Below are 22,547 nucleotides of genomic sequence, written 5' to 3' on the forward strand. Positions count from 1 at the left end.
TAAATACATTCACTGACGGTATGACCAAAGACTTACGAGACAAAATATAGACAGCCAGACCTAAATGGCGAAATGTAGATCCGAAAGACCTGAAGGTTTCTAAAGAAGTTGAACAAATTAGGACAATAAGACGACGTGTCATGTATGCTGGAGCAGACACATCTTTCTTCTCCAGTTGGTTAGGTGGGATCAAGGGATTCCTTCAATAAGTTTGTTTGGTACTGATTGCCCTCCTTATAATTGGATCGATAATTCTCTGTTGTGTTATTCCCTTGTATAAAAGGTTATTGCCAAGGCAACTCCGACTGGCACCTTCCTTAATCAAGAAGTAGACTTACCAGAGTACGATGGTACTGATCCAGGGGAGATCCCTAAGTATATTTCCTCTCAAGAGAGTAGACAAAATCCCCCATTCTCAGATGATGCTAAGAGATTTAGTTTAGGGACAGTGGGAGAACTCCATGTGAGGTTAGTGAAGGGTTCAGCTGCCTGGAGGCCTCTCGCTAGGGGAGAGTTTCTGAGGTGTCTGGATGAAGAAATCCACCTCCCCTTTTCCCATCACATGGACAGTCTCGAAGGATCTTTCTTTAAGGGAAAAACTTAGTGTTTAGGGGGGATTGTCAAGGTGAAAATATATTTTCTTATATACCTTTTGTACTTTTATATATCTTATACTGTGAAACAATAAGTTTTCCCTTGCTAATGCAAATGTAATTGTATTTAAAGATGGCTGCCAGTGTTCAGTTTCGTTTCAGTTTAGTGACCGAAGGGTTAAGATTCATTTCTTCTGAAATCGAAACTTAGAAAAGTAAAGAAGAGGAGGAATCCACCAGAAGACATCCGACGAATCAGAAGGACTGAGCACTAGACGTATGCTGCTTAAACTCCGCCTAATGCATTCCTTTTCCTAGAACAATATAGTGCTGTGTATTTGGAAATAAACGCAGTTGGTATGACTGTGGCTGACACATATAGTCACATGAGCATGCACTGAGATTGAACCAGCTACCTGTCTGACTCATTCTTACCCGGTAACACATGCTTATAGTTTAATTTGGAATGACTGGTGAATGAGGGTATATTGTCGTTACGACCCCGACAATCCCATACCTCGACGACCTCTTGATCAAGGGTTCGTCCCGTCGGGATTGCAGCCAGAGCCTCCAGCTTACTCTGGACACGCTTCTTCGCCTCGGCTGGATAATCAATTATCAGAAGTCTTCCCTGATTCCATCTCAGCGGCTGGAGTTCCTGGGCATGGAATTCGACACCTCTCAGGCTCAGGTCTTTCTTCCCAAAGAGAAGTTCCTTTCTCTTAGTCGGGGGGTCAGGGCACTAAAGAGCCCGAATCGTCCGTCTCTCCGCCTTGCCATGAGGGTTCTGGGAAAAATGGTCGCCTCCATGGAAGCGGTCTCCTATGCCCAGTTCCACTCTCGTCCCCTCCAGCTGGCCCTTCTGTCGCCCTGGGACAGGAATCCACTTTCCCTGGATCGCCCGTTTCGCCTCTCCCCCAGAGTGAAACAGTCTCTTTCTTGGTGGACGCTGTCCACCTCCATTCTGCGCGGGAGGTCATTTCTCCCTCCCCGCTGGCAGGTGATCACCACCGACGCCAGTCTCCAAGTTGGGGAGCAGTTTTTCTCCACCTCACGGCCCAGGGCTGCTGGACTGCTCAGGAGGCGCGCCTCCCTATCAACCTCTTGGAAATCAGAGCCATCTTCCTAGCCCTCATCCGCTGGGAGTCTCTCCTTTCAGTGCAACCGGTCCGCATTCAGTCGAACAACGCCACGGCCGTGGCTTACATAAACCATCAGGGAGGGACTCGCAGCACACAAGTCATGGCGGAAGTGGCAAACATTCTGCGTTGGGCGGAGGATCACGTTCCCTCTCTGTCAGCCGTCCACATCCCAGGGGTGGACAATTGGGAAGCCGACTTTCTCAGTCGCCAGGGCATCGTGGCGGGCGAGTGGTCTCTTCTTCCCGCAATCTTCAGCCAGTTTTGCCAGCGGTGGGGCGTCCCAGACGTCGACTTGATGGCCTCCCGGGCAAACCACAAGGTTCCCCAGAACGTTTCCAGATCTCGGGATCCGATGGCCGTCGGATGCGACGCACTCGTGATCCTGTGGACTCAGTTCCAGATGCCCTCTCTGTTCCCACCCCTCCCCTTGATCCCAAGGGTCGTAAAAAAGATCAAGACAGAAGGGGTCCCCGCACTCTTAATAGCTCCAGATTGGCCTCGCAGGGCCTGGTATGCGGAACTGGTGAACATGCTATCGGACGTTCCATGGAGGCTTCCGGATCGTCCGGACCTTCTTTCGCAGGGGCCCCTCTTCCACCCTGAATTTAACGGTATGGCCGTTGAGGCCGCAGTCCTGAAAGACGCGGGTTTTTCTCATAGCGTCATCCAGACTATGATAAGGGCGAGAAAACCGGCTTCATCGCGTATTTATCACAGGTGTTGGAAGGCCTTTTTCCGGTGGTGTCAGGACAACAATCTGTTTCCTAGGACCTTTTCCCTTCCATCTCTTCTCAGTTTCCTTCAAGCGGGTCTAGATTCGGGTCTTTCCCTTAGCACCTTGAAGGGTCAGATTTCCGCTCTGTCCATTCTTTTTCAAAGAGACCTGGCCTCCCTGCCTCAGGTGCGAACCTTCATCCAGGGGGTCGCTCATATAGCTCCCCCTTATCGTCCTCCTGTCGAGCCTTGGAACCTCAACCTCGTTTTGGACGCCCTCCAGCGTGCGCCCTTTGAACCGATTCAGGACATTTCCTTCTCGTTTCTATCCTGGAAGGTGGCCTTTTTGGTCGCCATCACCTCCATTAGAAGAGTGTCGGAGCTGGCGGCCTTATCCTGTCGTTCTCCCTTTCTAGTCCTGCATCAGGACAAAGTGGTTCTTCGTCCAGTTCCTTCCTTTCTACCAAAGGTGGTATCGGCTTTTCACATCAATGAGGACATTGTCCTCCCTTCCTTGTGCCCTTCCCCGGTTCATCCCTTGGAGAAATCTCTTCACAAGTTGGATGTGGTCAGGGCTATCCGGATTTATCTCGCCAGAACTGCCTCTTTTCGTCAGGCCGATTCTCTGTTCATCGTCTCGGAAGGGCGGCGAAAGGGGCTCCCGGCGTCCAAGTCCACAATTGCTCGTTGGATCCGTTCGGCGGTTCTGGAGGCATACCGTGTTCAAGACAAACGGCCTCCGTCGGGAGTGAGGGCTCACTCTACCCGGGCTGTGGGAGCTCCCTGGGCAGTTCGTCACCAAGCTTCAGCCTCGCAGGTTTTCAAGGCCGCAACGTGGTCATCAATTCACACCTTTGTAAAATTCTACAAGGTGCATACTCAGGCTTCTGCGGATGCGAGCCAGGGTAGGAGGATACTGCAGGCGGCGGTTTCTGACCGGCCGACCTAACTCCTCTTTTTCTGCAGAATATCCCACCCTAGGGACTGGTTTTGGACGTCCCATGGTTACCTGTGTCCCCCAATGAAGCGAGAAAGAAAGAGGGATTTTTGGTTCTTACCGTAAAATCTCTTTCTTGGAGCCTTCATTGGGGGACACAGCACCCTCCCTTGAAGTTGTACCGTGTTGGCCAATTGGCCGTTGTTGTGGGTTGGTACATAGGTTGAGTTTTATATTACCTGTTCCTACTACTGCTTTTGCACCAACTGAGTTGCCTGGTGCCTGTCGGAGGGTGTATACTGCCGGGGAGGAGTTACTTCTTTATTTGCATAGTGTCAGCCTCCTAATGACAACAGCATACACCCATGGATACCTGTGTCCCCCAATGAAGGCTCCAAGAAAGATTTTACGGTAAGAACCAAAAATCCCTCTTTACTATTTATATACCATTAGCCACAGAATTGTTAGGGAGCATTATATACCATTGACTACTTACAGTATATACTATTAGCTCCTCTTCTACAACACTGTGCAGGCACTCCTATCACTTCATATTCTAATACTGTGCTGGCTATCCTTGCTTGGCTAGCAGTCACCTTAATTATAGTAACTTACTGTACGATTTTAATTGTGTTTAAGAAATGTTTTCTTTTTTTGGCAATTGATACGGTTGCTCCTTGTTGTTCATCAAAGCTATTAACTGGCAGATATGCAAAGCTAGAGCACAATTTATTGTCCAAGAGGAGGTGATGCCAGCTAGCTGGATCTTCTACAAAAGCACCTAGAAATTACATGTGGCAAAGTGAAAAATCTGAGAAATAAACACAGCAGTAAATGATTTAGGGAAAAAAAGAAATACCTGGACCATGATGTTGTCACTAGATGCAGCCTCCTGAGCCTCATTAATCCAGCGCTTCACCACGTCATAACTTATTTTCATCATATGCTGGTAAAAAGAAAAGATGCATGTCAGTAACATTCCTATACTACAGTTTGGACATAAATGCCAAGGGACAGATAAAGTGGTTCCTCTGTGTTGCTGCTGAAAATCCATGGAATTAATCCAGGAGACTCGATAAATAGGAAGCTTTTTTAATATCTACATGTTTAAAAGTCTTCCGACTTAAGAGTCATAGAATGGTAGAGGAGGCAGGGAACTCCTGGGTCATCTGGTCCAGCCCCCTACTCAAAGCAAGATTCACTAAATCATCCCAGACAAATGTCTGTCCAGCCTCTGTTTGAAGACTTCCATTGAAGGAGCACTCACCACCTCTCGTGGCAGCCTGTTCCATTTGTTAATACTCTCACTGTCAAAAAGTTTTTTCTAATATCTAAGCTGTGTCTCCTACCATTCAGTTTTATCCCATTGATTTTAGTCTTTCCTTGTGAGAATAAAGCTGATCCCTCTACAGTGTGACAGCCCTTGAGATATTTGTAGACAGCTATTAGGTCTCCTCTCAGTCTTCTTTCTTGCAAGCTAAACATTCCCAAATCCTTTAACATTGTTTGCAGACCACTCACCATTCTGGCTGCTCTTCTCTGAACTTGCTCCAGTTTGCTCATGTATCTTTTAAAATGTTGTGCCCAGAACTGGACACAGTATTCTAGATGAGGTCTGACCAAAGATGAGTAGAGGGGGAAAATGACTTCACGTGATCTAGACTGTATGCTTCTGTTAATTCAACTCAGAATTGTGTTTTCCTTTTTGCTGCTGCATCACACTGTTGTCTCGTGTTCAGTTTACGATCTAGTAGTATACCTAAGTCTTTTTCACATGTGCTGTTGCTTAGCCCTATTCCTCCCATTCTGCAAATGCTTTTTTCATTTTTCTTGCCCAGATGTAGGACTTTGCATTTCTCCCTTTTAAAAACCATTCTGTTAGTTGATGCCTATAGTTTCATTTTGTTAAGCCTTTTAAGTTAAGATCCATTTTGTCAAGATCTTCTCTAGTATTAGCTATACCTCCTAGCTTTGTGTCAACAGCAAATTTAATCAGTTTACCTTCAATTCCTTAAGGCCCCGTCACACACAGCGACGCTGCAGCGATACAGACAACGATGCTGATCGCTGCAGCGTCGCTGTTTAGTCGCTGTGTGGTCGCTGGAGAGCTGTCACACAGACCGCTCTCCAGCGACCAACGATGCCGAGGTCCCGGGTAACCATCGGGTTGCTAAGCGCAGGGCCGCGCTTAGTAACCCGATGTTTACCCTGGTTACCAGCGTAAAAGTAAAAATAACAAACAGTACATACTCACCTTCGCGTCCCCCGGCGTCCGCTTCCTGCACTGACTGAGCGCCAGCCCTAACAGCAGAGCGGTGACGTCACCGCTGTGCTGTACTTTCATTTTACGGCCGGATCTCAGTCAGTGCGGGAAGCAGACGGCAAGGGACCTGACGGACACCGGAATGTGAGTATGTACTGTTTTTTTTTTTTTACATTTACGATGGTAACCAGGGTAAACATCGGGTTACTAAGCACGGCCCTGCGCTTAGTAACCCGATGTTTACCCTGGTTACCAGTGAAGACATCGCTGAATCCGTGTCACACACACCGATTCAGCGATGTCAGCGGGACCTCAACGACCAAAAAAAGGTCCAGGCCATTCCGACACGACCAGCGATCTCGCAGCAGGGGCCTGGTCGCTGGTACATGTCAAACATAGCGAGATCGCTACTGAGGTCGCTGTTGCGTCACAAAACTTGTGACTCAGCAGCGATCTCGCTATGTGAGACGGGACCTTTAATCTACGTCATTGATAAAAATGTTAAATGACACAGGACCCTGGACAGAGCCTTGTGGAACCTCACTTGAAACATTCTTCCAACTGGATGTGCAGCCATTTACGACCACTCTTTGGGTCCAATCACTAAGCCAGTTATGAATCCACCTAACAATTGCCTTGTTCATTCCATACTTGGTAATTTTTTCAGTGAGGATGTTGTGAGATACTTTATCAAATCCTTTGCTGAAGTCAAGACATACTATATCTACTGCGTTTTCCTGAGCCACCCAGTCAATGATTCTGTCATAGAAGGAAATTAAGTTAGTCTGACATGACTTATTAGTTACAAACCAATGCTGACTCTGGTTAATCACTTCATTCTCATCCAGGTACTTGCATACATGTTATTTAATAATTTGCTCAAAGATCTTTCTTGGTATAGAAGTCAGGCTCACTGGCCTATAGTTCCCTGGGTCCACCTTCTTCCCCTTTTTGAAGACAGGGACAACATTTGCTCTTCTCCAGTCTTCTGGAACTTCTCCTGTTCTCCCACAACTTTCAAAAATTATGGCGAGTGGTTCAATAATTTCCTCTGCTATCTCCTTCAGTACCCTAGGATGTAATTCATCTGGACTTGGAGACTTGAATTAATTTATGTTCGCTAAGTGTTCCCTCACTATAGTGTAGATTCTGCTATTCCTTCAATAGTACAGTGAAGATCAGCTGAGGTTACATTTACTTTCTGAGAAAACCAATGCAAAATAGGAATTTAAAAGGTTGAGAAGAATCTTTTTTTTGCCACTTCACCATTTTCACCCTGAAAAAATCCTATAACATCTTTGATTTTTAGTTTAATTATCTGCTTTAGTTAATCTGATTCGTGCCCTGTAGATAGCATATATTCTTTAGATATGCGTCCATCTTTTCCATTTAATAAACATTTCTTTCTTCCTTTTTAGCATAAGTTCTGTGTTCATCCATCCTGGTTTCTTTAAATACTTACTATTCTTCCCTCATGTAGGGATTGTTAACGTCTGTGCTTTGAGAATCTCATTTTTCAAAATTTCCCATCCCTCCTGGAGATTTCTGTTCTTAAGGACATCCAGCCATTTGATCCCTCCTATCCATTTTTGAGTCCCTTAAAATCTTCCTTTCTGAAATCCAACCTTGAAGTCTGAGTCTTCACAGGTCTTCCTCCTATAGTTATCCAAAATTCAATGATAGCATGATTGCTGCCTCTTAAGGTCCCAGCCACCCTTACCACCTTCAACCATTTCCTCCCTGTTGATAAGGATTATATTCAAGGTAGCAGAACCCCTTCTTTTCTTCTATATCTTTTGGAAGATAAAGTTGTCAGGAAGAGAGGATAAGAATTTGATGGACTTGTTACTTTCGACAGAGATTCCCAACAAATTTCTGGATAGTTGAAATCTCCCATAATCACTACATATCATATGTTTTTTTTAGAACTTGGCCATCTGATGCATAAAGAGCTCATTCATATCTTCAGCTTGCCCAGGTGGCTTGTAGTAAACACTTACAATGGTGTCCTTTCCTTTGTTCTCTCCTTGTATTTTTACTCCCAGTCTCTGAAGCTTCAATCTCTGGAGTTATACACATTTCTAACATACAATGCGACACCTCCTCCCCGTTTTTAAGTCTATTTCTTGCAAGTAACCTGTATTCTTCTAGCCTTGTCTTACAATCATGTGTATCATCACACCAAGTTTCAGTGATGTCAATTACATATTTATTTTCCTGCGTTAGTATCTCCAATTCTCCTTGTTTGTTGCCCATACTCTGTGCATTTGTATAGAAACATCTTAGTCTGTGATCGGTTTCTCTTTCTCCAATATTTTTATTATGATTTTTTTGTTTGTTCTTAGTTTCCACTTCTAATTGCAAAGTTCTCAATAGCTGTATGGCTGTCCCTGGCCTTTTGCTTTCCTTCCCAGAATGTTCAAAAAGCTCTCTTGATGAGTGTAGCAAGGCGACTTACAAATATGTGTATTACAGTCTAGGTGAGGTGCAGCCCATCTCTAGCAAGTAGTCCATTGTATAGATAATTCACTCCATGATCCAGAAATCCAAATCCTTGCTGACTGCACCATCGACGTAGCCAGTTGTTTACCTGTAGGATTTTGTTGCACATCTTGTTCCATGGCTATCCACTGGGAGGATGGATGAGATCATTTGAGCTCATAGTTTTCACTTTCTTGCCTAAGTCTTTAAAGTCATTGCAGATGGTTTCCATGTCCTTTCTTGCTTTATCACTTGCACCCACATATATTAGCTGGACTGGGTAGTCATCTGTAGATCTGAAGAGTCCTGATATCCTGTCAAACACATCTTTGATTTTTTCACTTAGAAGACAGCATATTTCTCTTGAGGTTATACCCAGCTGCAGATCGCGGCCTCTGTTCCTCTCAACAGGGAATCCCCCATGACCACCACTCTCTGTTTCTTCTTCACAACATTTTTCTCTTTCTTCATCGTGATTAAACCACAGACTCCCTTCAAAACAAGTCAACCTTGATTGTATTTTTCTCTGGGAGTATTCATTCGATGATTATGCAATTTTTTGTGACATGGTTTTAAATGGACGAAAATAAAAAGTTTTACATTTTACTGAAGTGTTGGATCAACTACGGTTTTTCAGTTTGCTCTTGCGGTGGAATTTGGATCCTTTGCACTCACTGGCTAGGTGAGCCGATTACACGTCTTTCTTCAAAAATGCAAAAGTGTTGACTGTGTTTCTATTACGCTCACCCTCTGATTGTTCCACTCCTGATTTTGGCTTCCAAATACTGATGTAAAATACTGAACACGTGAACGCAGCCATAATCATATACTCCACAAATCTGGCCTTTATGGAAAAGTGGCAAGAAGAAAGCCTTTTAAAGCAAGCCATAAGAAGCCTTTAGGCGTGCAAAGCTGGTAGAGACATAACCCCCAAAAATTGCAGTAGTACTTTCAATGAAAGGTGGTCCTAAAAAAAAAAAAAGTATTGACTCAAGGGGAATAAATACAAATGCATGTCATAATTTACACATTTATATTTTTTAAATATTTAGAAAACCAAGTATTATTTCCTATAAACTTCATAAATACTTGCTACTTTGTGTTGGTATATCCCAAAAAATCCCAATAAAATACATTTAAGTTTGTGGGTGCGAAGTGAAAAAATGACGAATAGTTCACGATAAAGTGGTAAAATAATGAATATGTACACACCAAGGAAGATACCAATGCAGAACTGGAGACACTGGGAACCTTATCCACAATTGCTTGCTTCATGTATCTTTCAATTGCTTGCAACATGGTGGCCTGTGAAAGGACACAACCCACGTTTCTCGTTAGGGATAAGCCAAAAGAGGAAAAGAAAAAGAAAAAAAAAAAAACACAAAATCACCATTCATACAAGTGGCTGTGTGAACTGGCATCAAAATCACAGACATGGGTACATTGGGAGCAAACACTACTGTTCATTAGCATGTTTGGTATTAGGATCGCTGCACAAAAACTGCGTGTTCATCAAGACTATAGACAAGGACAGTCATTAGCACTATCTGACCGAGCGACATACAGGTCCTTGCATCGTAAAAGTTACAGACAGAACACAATCATCAGAAGGCCATGGCAGGAACCATAGCCCTGCTGGCTACTTACGTCAGTAATCCGGCAGAGGGCTCGGATAGCAGGTCCTCGGTAAACATCTTCTTTCCCAGTCATATCCTTGGTCAGACTATGAAAATTGAATTATGTAAAAGGTTAATCCAATAACTGTGGCTATATATATTCTTGTGGTCTATTCTATTCCTAGGCATGTCAAACACACTCGACAGGTTTCTGATCTATTAGGAAAGAAGGACATGAAAATAGAATATTAAGATAAACAAACGTCAGTATTAGTGATGAGCGAACGTGCTTGGATAAGGAGTTATCCGAGCATGATCATGTGGTAACAGATTGACTAGCAAACAGGCAATCTCTGCATGTGATGCGGCCATGCAGCCGCGGAGACTCAAACATAATATTCAAGAATGCTGAATTCACTCGGTTAGCACTCGAGCATGCGCAGATAACACCTCATCCGAGCACATTCGCTCATCACTAGTCAATATTAAAATGACTGCTAAACTGACCTAAGGAAAGAAATCCATTCTGGGGCAAAAAAAAAAATTGTTGACCTAAACTGAAAAATCCTTTAAAGGGAGTCTGACCTCACAAAAGGACTACTCGATCTAAGCACAGCACCTTGTGGGGGGACACAACCCTGTTAATAATCCGTTACTGTTTTTGTCCGAAATATACCACTGACATGCTTCGTAGTAGTCCCGTGACTTCACCGCACCTACTTGTTTTACAATTATCCTCCTCATTTCACCAAAAAGTTGGGTCTTTAAGCCAGACGTTAGGGAGTGTTCTTGGACTTTTTTTCTTTTATTAACTTATAATTAGTAATCCTCTGTCTGCAGCTGCCCGTTGTTTTCTTAAATAAAAATGGCAACCACAGACAAGTTATAGGTACTCTTTAAAAGGATTGTCTAGGATTGCCACAAAAGTCTGCAGTCACTATATGTGACTACAGACTTGTGAATCCTCACATCGGTGCTGGCAGCACAGTCAAGTAGTCATGTGACTGCAAATATGCAATAAGCATACTTCTGGCAACATTTCGACTAGATGTGAGCAGCCTCGCGCTCATTATAAGTGAATTGAGCAAGCCTGCGCATGTCTAGTTGGAGTGTGACTAGGAGTATGCATAGCCTCATACGAGGTCACATGACTGCTTGGTCTCACCGCAAGCACCAGAGAATAGCGTGACAGCAAACTTTCGTGATAAGCCTAGACAACCCCTATAAGGCAATCTATCAAGTCAAAACTACATTATGAAGTCAGCACATCATTTTACTGACAAGAAGCATATCCACAGTTCTAATCTCAGCCCAATTCAAGCCAGTGCTGTCAATTAATGAAGCAGGGGGGACGGGGAAGCCAGATTTAGGGATAATGCTCCAGATCAGTGTTCCCCGACTCAGGTCTTCAAAAGCCACCAACAGATCATGCCATCAGGATTTCCCTAGTACTGCACAGGTGATGGAATTATCAGGAAATCCTGAAACATGATCTGTGCCTGAATTTTGGCAAATGGAGCCGATATTTGGGTCAAACATTAATAAAGTCTTTAACATCAGAGAGGATGCGTCTTGTTCTCTCTAAAAATGTATGAAAATAGCTAGACTATTGGTATATTATTCAGGCCTGCAATGTACAGGGTGGGCCATTTATATGGATACACCTAAATAAAATGGGAATGGTGATAATTGCCTTCAGATGACCCCCAAAGATAAAAGTTCTTACATGAACAGTTTCCTGGAAAGTGGATTGGTCATCATGGGCCAGTTGAATGGCCATCAAGGTCTCCCGATATGACACCCATAGACTTTTTGTCTATGCTGTGAAGATACGAGATGTGCAGCATCTGAAACAACGGATACTGGAAGCCTGTGCTAGCACTTCTTCTGCGGTGTTATCAGTGTGTCAAAAGTGGGAGAAGAGGGTTGCATTGACAATCCAACACAATGGGAAGCACTTTGAACACATTTTATAAGTGGTCACGAACTTCTAAATAACTCATAAAATAATAAAGCTACGTTAAAACCAAGCACACCATTATTTTTCTTGTGAAATTCTCAATAAGTTTGATATGTCACATGACCCTCTTCCTATTGGAAAAAATAAAGTTGGATCCAAAATGGCCGCCTTCAAAATGGCCGCCATGGTCACCACCCATCTTGAAAAGTTTTCCCCCTCCCATATACTAATGTGCCACAAACAGGAAGTTGATATCACTCACCCTGTACTTAGTATTTACTATTTAGCAAGAAAAAGTGAGCGGGCACCACTAAAGGTAATATATAGGGGTGCTACCATAGCGTCTTACAAATGCATGCTGGAGACGAAAAAGGAGACGCCAATAGAGGTGCACACACCTGATATATATATATATATATATATATATATATATATATGTGAAAAAAAAACAGCTTTATTGAAGCAACAACAGGTGCACATACAAATATAAAACACATACAAATCATGGCTCAATGGGGTAATAATGGCTAGGTATAAACAAAGGTCGATGAATAATGCTGTAGGTGTTAATGGCTTGCTAATATCATAGCTGTTAAAACTAGGAATAGTATGCAAGCTATATCTATAAAAGTTTCTGTATCATAGGCATAATAATAAATACGGTAATGCAAGACTAAAATGTAGCCCATATATTTGATATAATTAAATATGCGCAAATTCACTGGTACAGCAAAGTTCCGCTTGATAAGCATACATGTGATCCAATAAAAAGCAATGTCTAAATACAATCATGAGGACCAAATATATAACAGATAGTCAATATATAGGCATATGAAACAACCCATATCACATAAGTGGGCTTCCATATAAGCAACAATGCATACTTGCTACAAGATCAATGTATAGCCATGCAGGGCGTCCCTACGCGTATCGCTACCATGTGTAGCTACGCCAAGGGACCGTTTTGGTCCCCCTGCGTCATCTTGTGAGCGCAGCTTCTGACTGACCAAAAGTTGGAAGTAACAGTCACAAGCTCTCAATGTAAGTCTATGACAACCAGAACGAGTCCCTAATAGACTTGTATTGTATACATGGCGATTTGTATTGTAAAGCGACCTCCACTCAGCTCCATGAAACACTGGAGCTGCAGGCGGGTCACTTTTTGCTAGAGAGTGGCGGCGAAAACAGATGAAAACGCCAGAAGGTAAGTATGAGACAGGGGGTAGGAGATTTACATTTACTGGAACCTATCTATACAACTATTATATGTTGTACTTGTAGGTACATATAGTCAAACTAATTGTTTTATATTGTATAGTAATTCAAAAGCCATATATTTATAGAAAAAAAAAACAATACCTTGGCAAGGCTTTAATGTTTACCTGCTTGTGACAATAATGACATCTTCAGAAATATTCGCCATTTCCTTAATGGTGAGGTAACACATTCTCCTCAGGGTTTGCTAAGAGAAGGGAAAGAAAAACATTGCATATTAACAGAAAGAGCAGTTTTATTAACAACTAAAATGCTCAATTTCTAATCGAAGTCATTCTCAGCTGCACAATTACACTACCACCATCTAGAACATCCCATGTGCTACTGCTCATATTGTGGGGGAGTCTGTGGCATCAAACATGTACAGTTATACACTGCTACATTATGCCTATTAGAATAAGCCTTCGACATAAAATTTCCTTACAAAAATAAATAAATAGACATTAGATTCACATTAGATGGATGTCAGCCAAACATTGCTTTGGCCGACAACTAACTCGCTTGTCTCTCCCATACACTGCAGCGCTCGTTTCGTCAAGTGATCCTGTGTTGTTTATGAGAAAGCAACTTGCAGACATTTCTAACGGCAGTTTATCTCCTGGCAGCCCAAAATTAAGCATCTTCCCTGACAATTACTTTTCTGGCGCCCCATAAACATTATACAGCGTTGGTCGAACATGTTAATATCTGTGGGTGCAGTCAACAGTGCTCTAATGTGTATGGGAAACTATATACTTACATCATTAGATTGGAACAATCTGGTCATTGCAAAGAAAGCTTCTGTGGCTTCCATTGTTCCAAAATGTTCACCCTAAGGCAGACACAAAATCAATCATTTGTACAGACCTTGAATTGTGTGTGAGTATACAGAAATTCTGCCCTCCATAGTCCTGTATCCCGACACTGAAGACTCCAAGCTGGTCATACTGGCAATGGATATTTCATAGGCAGAGTGATAGAACAACCTGTGCCAAATGTTTCATGGCAAATATTCTGTATTGCATCAAATCACATTATTGCAAGGAAGACTTCCCAAAACAACTTGTAGGAAACAATTATGCTTAACTCCTTCATTTTTTTCTTTACTTAAATGAACAATAATCTATACAAGTTTGGTATCACTGTAATCGCACTGATCTGGAGAATCAGGGTTCAGCATCGTTTTTACCACTGAATGTACGCCGTTAAAACAAACCCAAGAAACCATGCTGGGACTCCATTTTTTACACAACTTCACCATACTTGGAATTATTTTCCCAGCACATTATAAGGTAAAATGAATGTTGACACACAAAACTACAAATCGTACTGCAAGAAAACTCAAACCAGCCCTCATATAGCTATTTTGATAGAAAAAAAATAAATAAAAAGAGTTAAGGCTCTTACACAGGAAGGAAGAAAAAAAGTGCAAAGACAAAAAATAGACAGGGGGTGGAAAGGGGTTAACTGTCAAAACCAGCCTTTACACTCCCATACAAGGAAAAATAAAAAGCCTTAGTCCTGTATTATGTTTGTGAGAGCAGTGTATCTAGAAGTAAAGCCAGAATTTTACAATGCCCTGGTAGGTTAATAAAGTGTTTCCTTGTCCTAGGACGAGATCCCCACCTTAATTGGGATGGGGGGTACACTGGTTTGCATTAGCACGTATGCATAGCGTTTAGCTTACCTGGTTCAATAGGTACAAAATCTTGGTCAGAATGTGGAGGCATCGTCTTGGATTTATTGGAGTCTCATTGAATAAACGAGCCTGCAAAAATATACAGTATTTCTGCTATAACAGTATACTAAGGGATGAGATGGAAGTAACATTAGAAATAAAATACCAAATTAGAATCTTGAAGACCTCACCTCTTGAAGAACAGCACTCTTCTCTAAATTCTGGAAGGGATTGGAGCCACTTCCTAATAAAAAAAGGCAAAACACAAAGACTTTCTTAGAAACCCTCATCTAGATTTATACTGTCATCTTCAAACAGGCACGTAAGCAATTGTAGTGTCTCTCCAAAAGGACTAGCACAGGATATACTCACAGATCGTGCAAAGCTTTGTGGATGACGAAGGAAGAGTCATCGACATCAATCAGAGCCGGAGGTAGTTTTTTTACTAGCAGAGTGGAGGAACAAATGCTGCAAGGACGGCGCCCATCGTACTAGATAAGCCTCATTTAAATACAGTGCAGGACCAAATCAAATGGTATTTTTGAGGTGTACGGGGGAAATCAGGGGGCAATGTGTAATCATTTGTGAAATACATACAAACAGTAGAAAAAAGTGGTGGGATTTGTTGGGATACTAAAAAACTGGGGACAGGTTCCCTTTAAGTTCACTTCTTTTGACTGTTATAAAAAAAAAAAAAAAAATGTGCATGTACTATACTTATGTGAAAGCGGCTTTACGCGCCATTAGGATCTTCAGGAAGGGATTATACATCCCAATATATGGGAATAACACCTCTAAAAAACTTTCACCAATATGAACTGCCCACAAATTGAATAACTTGGAAAGTTTACATGCTGATCTTCCCTTCAACAAAGGAGGCATTTACTTTTTCCCTGCATAACACTGACTAATCATAAGCTGGAGACATCATGCAGGAAAAAAACAAATAAAGCATGCCCTAGACCAGTGTTCCCCAACTCCGGTCCTCGAGAGCCACAACAGGTCATGTTTTCAGGATTTCCTTAGTATTGCACAGGTGATAATTGCATCACCTGGACAGGCAAGCATTCAATCACCTGTGCAATACTAAGGAAATCCTGAAAACATGACCTGTTGTGGCTCTCGAGGACCGGAGTTGGGGAACACTGCCCTAGACAATGTCACACCAGGCCTCTCTTTGTGATATGGGCAATGGCTCACAGCCTTGCTCTCCTCACGGATTTCACTTTGGCATCTACTTTGATTATAGTCTCTCCATCTATCCCAGACATGGGGGAATACTGTCCCGATAGATGGCACAGATCCAGAGCAATGTGACCTACTGCAGCTCTCATCTCACGGCACTGACAATGTGGCAGGAGGAAGAGGGGAGCAGAGCTGACAGTGCTGGGAGAGGAGAGCTACATCAGGCCACACACACTGCTCTGGATCTGTGCCCACTATCAGAGCGTTATACCCCCATGCCTGGGATAGATGCAGTGGTGTTTGTAATGGCACACAGCTCTGCTGTAGTCCCCCATAGGTTATAGTAGGTGACAGCAGTGCTGTGTGTCATTGGATATGGAGAGTGGTGTCTGACATTCTCTGGGGGCGTTTTTCCCCCCTGCATGAAGCCTCCTGCTAATAATTGAGCAATGTCATGCAGGGGGGAAAAGTAACCATCCCCAGAGAAACAGCTCTGATATCGCCTCCTTAGTTTAAGGGGAAATTAGAACCTAAACCTTACAAGCGAATACCTCTGCAGTGCCGATGGGAAATAAAGGCTAAACACTCTGCTTCTGAGCTCTGCAGCCATATTCCATGATGGGGCCAGATAACGTGCCAACTGGTGACATGTCCTCATTAAAGGGATCCTGTCAGGTGATTGCCCGTGGTTTGTGTGCAGGAATCAGCTGCCAGGATCCCTTTACTGTGAGGAGACACATCCCAGCCTATGCTCAGCTGCGTGCAGCGTCTACAAGTGCTAGTATGGAGGCTGCGGAGAGCGCAGAATCACCACCTCCCTGCACAGACACTATGCACAGATTCCCTGGCACAGAAGACTTCCGGCTTCAGGAAAGTCCGCGGCTTCGCGGCCTGCACGGGCTAGACGCCAGGTCTGCAAGGATAATATACACGGACAAGCCTCACCCGCCTCCTCGTCCTTCTTGTCAAATTTCTTAATCATTTCCGGTGCTGCAGTCCAAATTCCCGGTAGCGGTGAGAAGTCTCAACAGAGCGAAGTGTACTGAGCATGCGCTTACTGCTCAAGCTGAAGCCACGTCCCATCACGTGATAGAAAAGCGGTCATGTGACCTCTCCACTACAGTGCGACTGCGCGATGAAGCTTCTGGCATTTGGAAGGGAATTTGCTGGGTGGGCTGGTGGTGCAAGGGGTCAAACCAATCTGTGACAGAATATTATATACAAAAAAGCCCCCAAAATGCTCTGCCATACATCAGGTCTATAAGGGGGTCTGGAGGGGCGTGTGGTGGGAGCATTCCTTCTATAGGTTGGGCACTAAGAACAGACAAGTGTGCACCAAGCATGTGAGGTTCCAAATGGTACAGAGGCGCCATAGCTCAGGCGCCCCCTCATGTACATACTACACGACATAAGGGTCCGGAGAGCCTCTGTACAGCGCCGGTGCACACATGGGGGTATTATAAGGGTCCGGAGAGCCTCAGTACAGCGCTGGTGCACACATGGGGGTATTATGAGGGTCCGGAGAGCCTCTGTACAGCATCGGTGCACACATGGGGGTATTATAAGGCTATGTGCACACGTCAGGATTTTGTCAGGATTTTTCATCAGGATTTGTAGCCAAAACCAGGAGTGGAACAATTAGAGGAAAAGTATAATAGAAACATATGCACCACTCCTGTATTTATCACCCACTCCTGGTTTTGGCTACAAAACCTGATGAAAAAGCCTGACAAAATGCTGACAAAATCCTGACGTGTGCACATAGCCTAAGGGTCCGGAGAGCCTCTGTACAGCACCGGTGCACACATGGAGGTATTATAAGGGTCCGGAGAGCCTCTGTACAGCACCGGTGCACACATGGCGGTATTATAAGGGTCCGGAGAGCCTCTGTACAGCGCCGGCGCACACATGGGGGTATTATAAGGGTCCAGAGAGCCTCTGTACAGCGCCGGTGCACGTATGGGGGTATTATGAGGGTCCGGAGAGCCTCTGTACAGCACCAGTGCACACATGGCGGTATTATGAGGGTCTGGAGAGCCTCTGTACAGCACCGGTGCACACATGGCGGTATTATAAGGGTCCAGAGAGCCTCTGTACAGCGCCGGCGCACACATGGGGGTATTATAAGGGTCCAGAGAGCCTCTGTACAGTGCCGGTGCACATATGGGGGTATTATAAGGTTCCGGAGAGCCTCTGTACAACACCAGTGCACATATGGGGGTATTATAAGGGTCTGGAGAGCCTCAGTACAGCACTGGTGCACACATGGGGGTATTATGAGGGTCCGGAGAGCCTCTGTACAGCGCCGGTGCACATATGGTGGTATTATAAGGGTCCGGAGAGCCTCTGTACAGCGCCGGTGCACATATGGTGGTATTATAAGGGTCCGGAGAGCCTCTGTACAGCACCGGTGCACACATAGCGGTATTATAAGGGTCCGGAGAGCCTCTGTACAGCACCGGTGCACACATGGCGGTATTATGAGGGTCTGGAGAGCCTCTGTACAGCGCCGGCGCACACATGGGGGTATTATAAGGGTCCGGAGAGCCTCTGTACAGCGCTGGTGCACGTATGGGGGTATTATAAGGGTCCGGAGAGCCTCAGTACAGCACTGGTGCACACATGGGGGTATTATGAGGGTCCGGAGAGCCTCAGTACAGCACTGGTGCACACATGGGGGTATTATAAGGGTCCAGAGAGCCTCTGTACAGTGCCGGTGCACATATGGGGGTATTATAAGGTTCCGGAGAGCCTCTGTACAACACCAGTGCACATATGGGGGTATTATAAGGGTCCGGAGAGCCTCAGTACAGCACTGGTGCACACATGGGGGTATTATAAGGGTCCGGAGAGCCTCTGTACAGTGTCGGTGCACACATGGGGGTATTATAAGGGTCCGGAGAGCCTCTGCACAGTGCCGGTGCACATATGGGGGTATTATGAGATTCCGGAGAGCCTCTGTACAGCACCGGTGCACACATGGGAGTATTATAAGGGTTCGGAGAGACTACAGCGCCGGTGCACACATGGCGGTATTATAAAGGTCCGGAGAGCCTCTGTACAGCACCGGTGCACACATGGCGGTATTATAAGGGTCCGGAGAGCCTCTGTACAGCACCGGTGCACACATTGCGGTATTATAAGGGTCCGGAGAGCCTCTGTACAGCGCCGGTGCACACATGGCGGTATTATAAGGGTCCGGAGAGCCTCTGTACAGCACCGGTGCACACATGGGAGTATTATAAGGGTCCGGAGAGACTACAGCGCCGGTGCACACATGGCGGTATTATAAAGGTCCAGAGAGCCTCTGTACAGCACCGGTGCACATATGGGGTATTATAAGGGTCCAGAGAGACTACAGCGCCGGTGCACACATGGCGGTATTATAAATGTCCGGTGAGCCTCTGTACAGCACCGGTGCACATATGGGGTATTATAAGGGTCCGGAGAGACTACAGCACCGGTGCACACATTGCGGTATTATAAAGGTCCGGAGAGCCTCTGTACAGCACCGGTGCACACATGGCGGTATTATAAGGGTCCGGAGAGCCTCTGTACAGCACCGGTGCACACATTGCGGTACTATAAGGGTCCAGAGAGCCTCTGTACAGCACCGGTGCAGACATGGCGGTATTATAAGGGCCCGGAGAGACTGTACAGCACGAGTGCACATATGGGGGTATTATAAGGGTCCGGAGAGACTCTGTACAGCACCACTGCACATATGGGGGTATTATAAGGGTCTGGAGAGCCTCTGTACAGCGCCGGTGCACGTATGGGGGTATTATAAGGGTCCAGAGAGCCTCTGTACAGCGCCGGCGCACACATGGGGGTATTATAAGGGTCCAGAGAGCCTCTGTACAGCGCCGGTGCACGTATGGGGGTATTATGAGGGTCCGGAGAGCCTCTGTACAGCGCCGGCGCACACATGGGGGTATTATAAGGGTCCGGAGAGCCTCTGTACAGCGCCGGTGCACGTATGGGGGTATTATAAGGGTCCAGAGAGCCTCTGTACAGCGCCGGCGCACACATGGGGGTATTATAAGGGTCCAGAGAGCCTCTGTACAGTGCCGGTGCACATATGGGGGTATTATAAGGTTCCGGAGAGCCTCTGTACAACACCAGTGCACATATGGGGGTATTATAAGGGTCTGGAGAGCCTCAGTACAGCACTGGTGCACACATGGGGGTATTATGAGGGTCCGGAGAGCCTCTGTACAGCGCCGGTGCACATATGGTGGTATTATAAGGGTCCGGAGAGCCTCTGTACAGCGCCGGTGCACATATGGTGGTATTATAAGGGTCCGGAGAGCCTCTGTACAGCACCGGTGCACACATAGCGGTATTATAAGGGTCCGGAGAGCCTCTGTACAGCACCGGTGCACACATGGCGGTATTATGAGGGTCTGGAGAGCCTCTGTACAGCGCCGGCGCACACATGGGGGTATTATAAGGGTCCGGAGAGCCTCTGTACAGCGCTGGTGCACGTATGGGGGTATTATAAGGGTCCGGAGAGCCTCAGTACAGCACTGGTGCACACATGGGGGTATTATGAGGGTCCGGAGAGCCTCAGTACAGCACTGGTGCACACATGGGGGTATTATAAGGGTCCAGAGAGCCTCTGTACAGTGCCGGTGCACATATGGGGGTATTATAAGGTTCCGGAGAGCCTCTGTACAACACCAGTGCACATATAGGGGTATTATAAGGGTCCGGAGAGCCTCAGTACAGCACTGGTGCACACATGGGGGTATTATAAGGGTCCGGAGAGCCTCTGTACAGTGTCGGTGCACACATGGGGGTATTATAAGGGTCCGGAGAGCCTCTGCACAGTGCCGGTGCACATATGGGGGTATTATGAGATTCCGGAGAGCCTCTGTACAGCACCGGTGCACACATGGGAGTATTATAAGGGTTCGGAGAGACTACAGCGCCGGTGCACACATGGCGGTATTATAAAGGTCCGGAGAGCCTCTGTACAGCACCGGTGCACACATGGCGGTATTATAAGGGTCCGGAGAGCCTCTGTACAGCACCGGTGCACACATTGCGGTATTATAAGGGTCCGGAGAGCCTCTGTACAGCGCCGGTGCACACATGGCGGTATTATAAGGGTCCGGAGAGCCTCTGTACAGCACCGGTGCACACATGGGAGTATTATAAGGGTCCGGAGAGACTACAGCGCCGGTGCACACATGGCGGTATTATAAAGGTCCAGAGAGCCTCTGTACAGCACCGGTGCACATATGGGGTATTATAAGGGTCCAGAGAGACTACAGCGCCGGTGCACACATGGCGGTATTATAAATGTCCGGTGAGCCTCTGTACAGCACCGGTGCACATATGGGGTATTATAAGGGTCCGGAGAGACTACAGCACCGGTGCACACATTGCGGTATTATAAAGGTCCGGAGAGCCTCTGTACAGCACCGGTGCACACATGGCGGTATTATAAGGGTCCGGAGAGCCTCTGTACAGCACCGGTGCACACATTGCGGTACTATAAGGGTCCAGAGAGCCTCTGTACAGCACCGGTGCACACATGGCGGTATTATAAGGGCCCGTAGAGACTGTACAGCACGAGTGCACATATGGGGGTATTATAAGGGTCCGGAGAGACTCTGTACAGCACCACTGCACATATGGGGGTATTATAAGGGTCTGGAGAGCCTCTGTACAGCACCAGTGCACACATGGCGGTATTATAAGGGTCCGGAGAGCCTCTGTACAGCGCCGGTGCACACATGGCGATATTATAAGGGTCCGGAGAGCCTCTGTACAGCACCAGTGCACACATGGCGGTATTATAAGGGTCCGGAGAGCCTCTGTACAGCACCGGTGCACATATGGTGGTATTATAAGGGTTCAGAGAGCCTCTGTACAGCACCGGTGCACACATGGCGGTATTATACGGGTCCGGAAAGCCTCTGTACAGCACCAGTGCACATATGAGGTATTATGAGGGTCTGAAGAGTCTCTGTACAGCGCTGCTGCACACATGGCGGTATTATAAGGGTCCAGAGAGCCTCTGTACAGCACCAGTGCACATATGGGGGTATTATAAGGGTCCGGAGAGCCTCTGTACAGCGCCGGTGCACACATGGCGGTATTATAAGGGTCCGGAGAGCCTCTGTACAGCGCCGGTGCACACATGGTGGTATTATAAGGGTCCAGAGAGCCTCTGTACAGCGCCGGTGCACACATGGCGGTATTATAAGGGTCCGGAGAGCCCCTGTACAGCGCCGGTGCACACATGGCGGTATTATAAGGGTCCGGAGAGCCTCTGTACAGCGCCGGTGCACACATGGCGGTATTATAAGGGTCCGGAGAGCCTCTGTACAGCACCGGTGCACATATGGTGGTATTATAAGGGTTCGGGTTCGTAGAGCCTCTGTACAGCACCGGTGCACACATGGCGGTATTATACGGGTCCGGAGAGCCTCTGTACAGCACCAGTGCACATATGGGGGTATTATGAGTGTCTGAAGAGTCTCTACAGTGCTGCTGCACACATGGCGGTATTATAAGGGTACGGAGAGCCTCTGTACAGCACCGGTGCACACATGGCGGTATTATAAGGGTCCGGAGAGCCTCTGTAGAGCGCCGGTGCACACATGACGGTATTATAAGGGTCCGGAGAGCCTCTGTACAGCACCGGTGCACATATGGTGGTATTATAAGGGTTTGGGTTCGGAGAGCCTCTGTACAGCACCGGTGCACACAT

General features: G+C 46.0%; 1 protein-coding gene across 1 annotated transcript in view; it reads right to left on the minus strand.

The window, feature by feature from the left end:
- COPG2 (coat protein complex I subunit gamma 2) overlaps window positions 1-16,950 on the minus strand; it is a 72,549-nt gene extending 55,599 nt beyond the window's left edge. Inside the window, exons 1-8 of the mRNA XM_077264440.1 lie at window positions 16,769-16,950; window positions 14,830-14,882; window positions 14,648-14,728; window positions 13,721-13,792; window positions 13,089-13,168; window positions 9,778-9,853; window positions 9,343-9,435; window positions 4,246-4,332 (exon numbers count right to left, since the gene is read on the minus strand). Coding sequence (XP_077120555.1) covers window positions 4,246-4,332; window positions 9,343-9,435; window positions 9,778-9,853; window positions 13,089-13,168; window positions 13,721-13,792; window positions 14,648-14,728; window positions 14,830-14,882; window positions 16,769-16,805 — 579 coding nt within the window. The 5' untranslated portion in view covers window positions 16,806-16,950. The remainder of the gene's footprint in view (window positions 1-4,245; window positions 4,333-9,342; window positions 9,436-9,777; window positions 9,854-13,088; window positions 13,169-13,720; window positions 13,793-14,647; window positions 14,729-14,829; window positions 14,883-16,768) is intronic.
- Between the last annotated feature and the right edge of the window lie 5,597 nt (window positions 16,951-22,547).

Source organism: Ranitomeya variabilis, chromosome 5 (genome assembly GCF_051348905.1).
Source record: "Ranitomeya variabilis isolate aRanVar5 chromosome 5, aRanVar5.hap1, whole genome shotgun sequence".
Lineage (NCBI taxonomy): Eukaryota > Metazoa > Chordata > Amphibia > Anura > Dendrobatidae > Ranitomeya > Ranitomeya variabilis.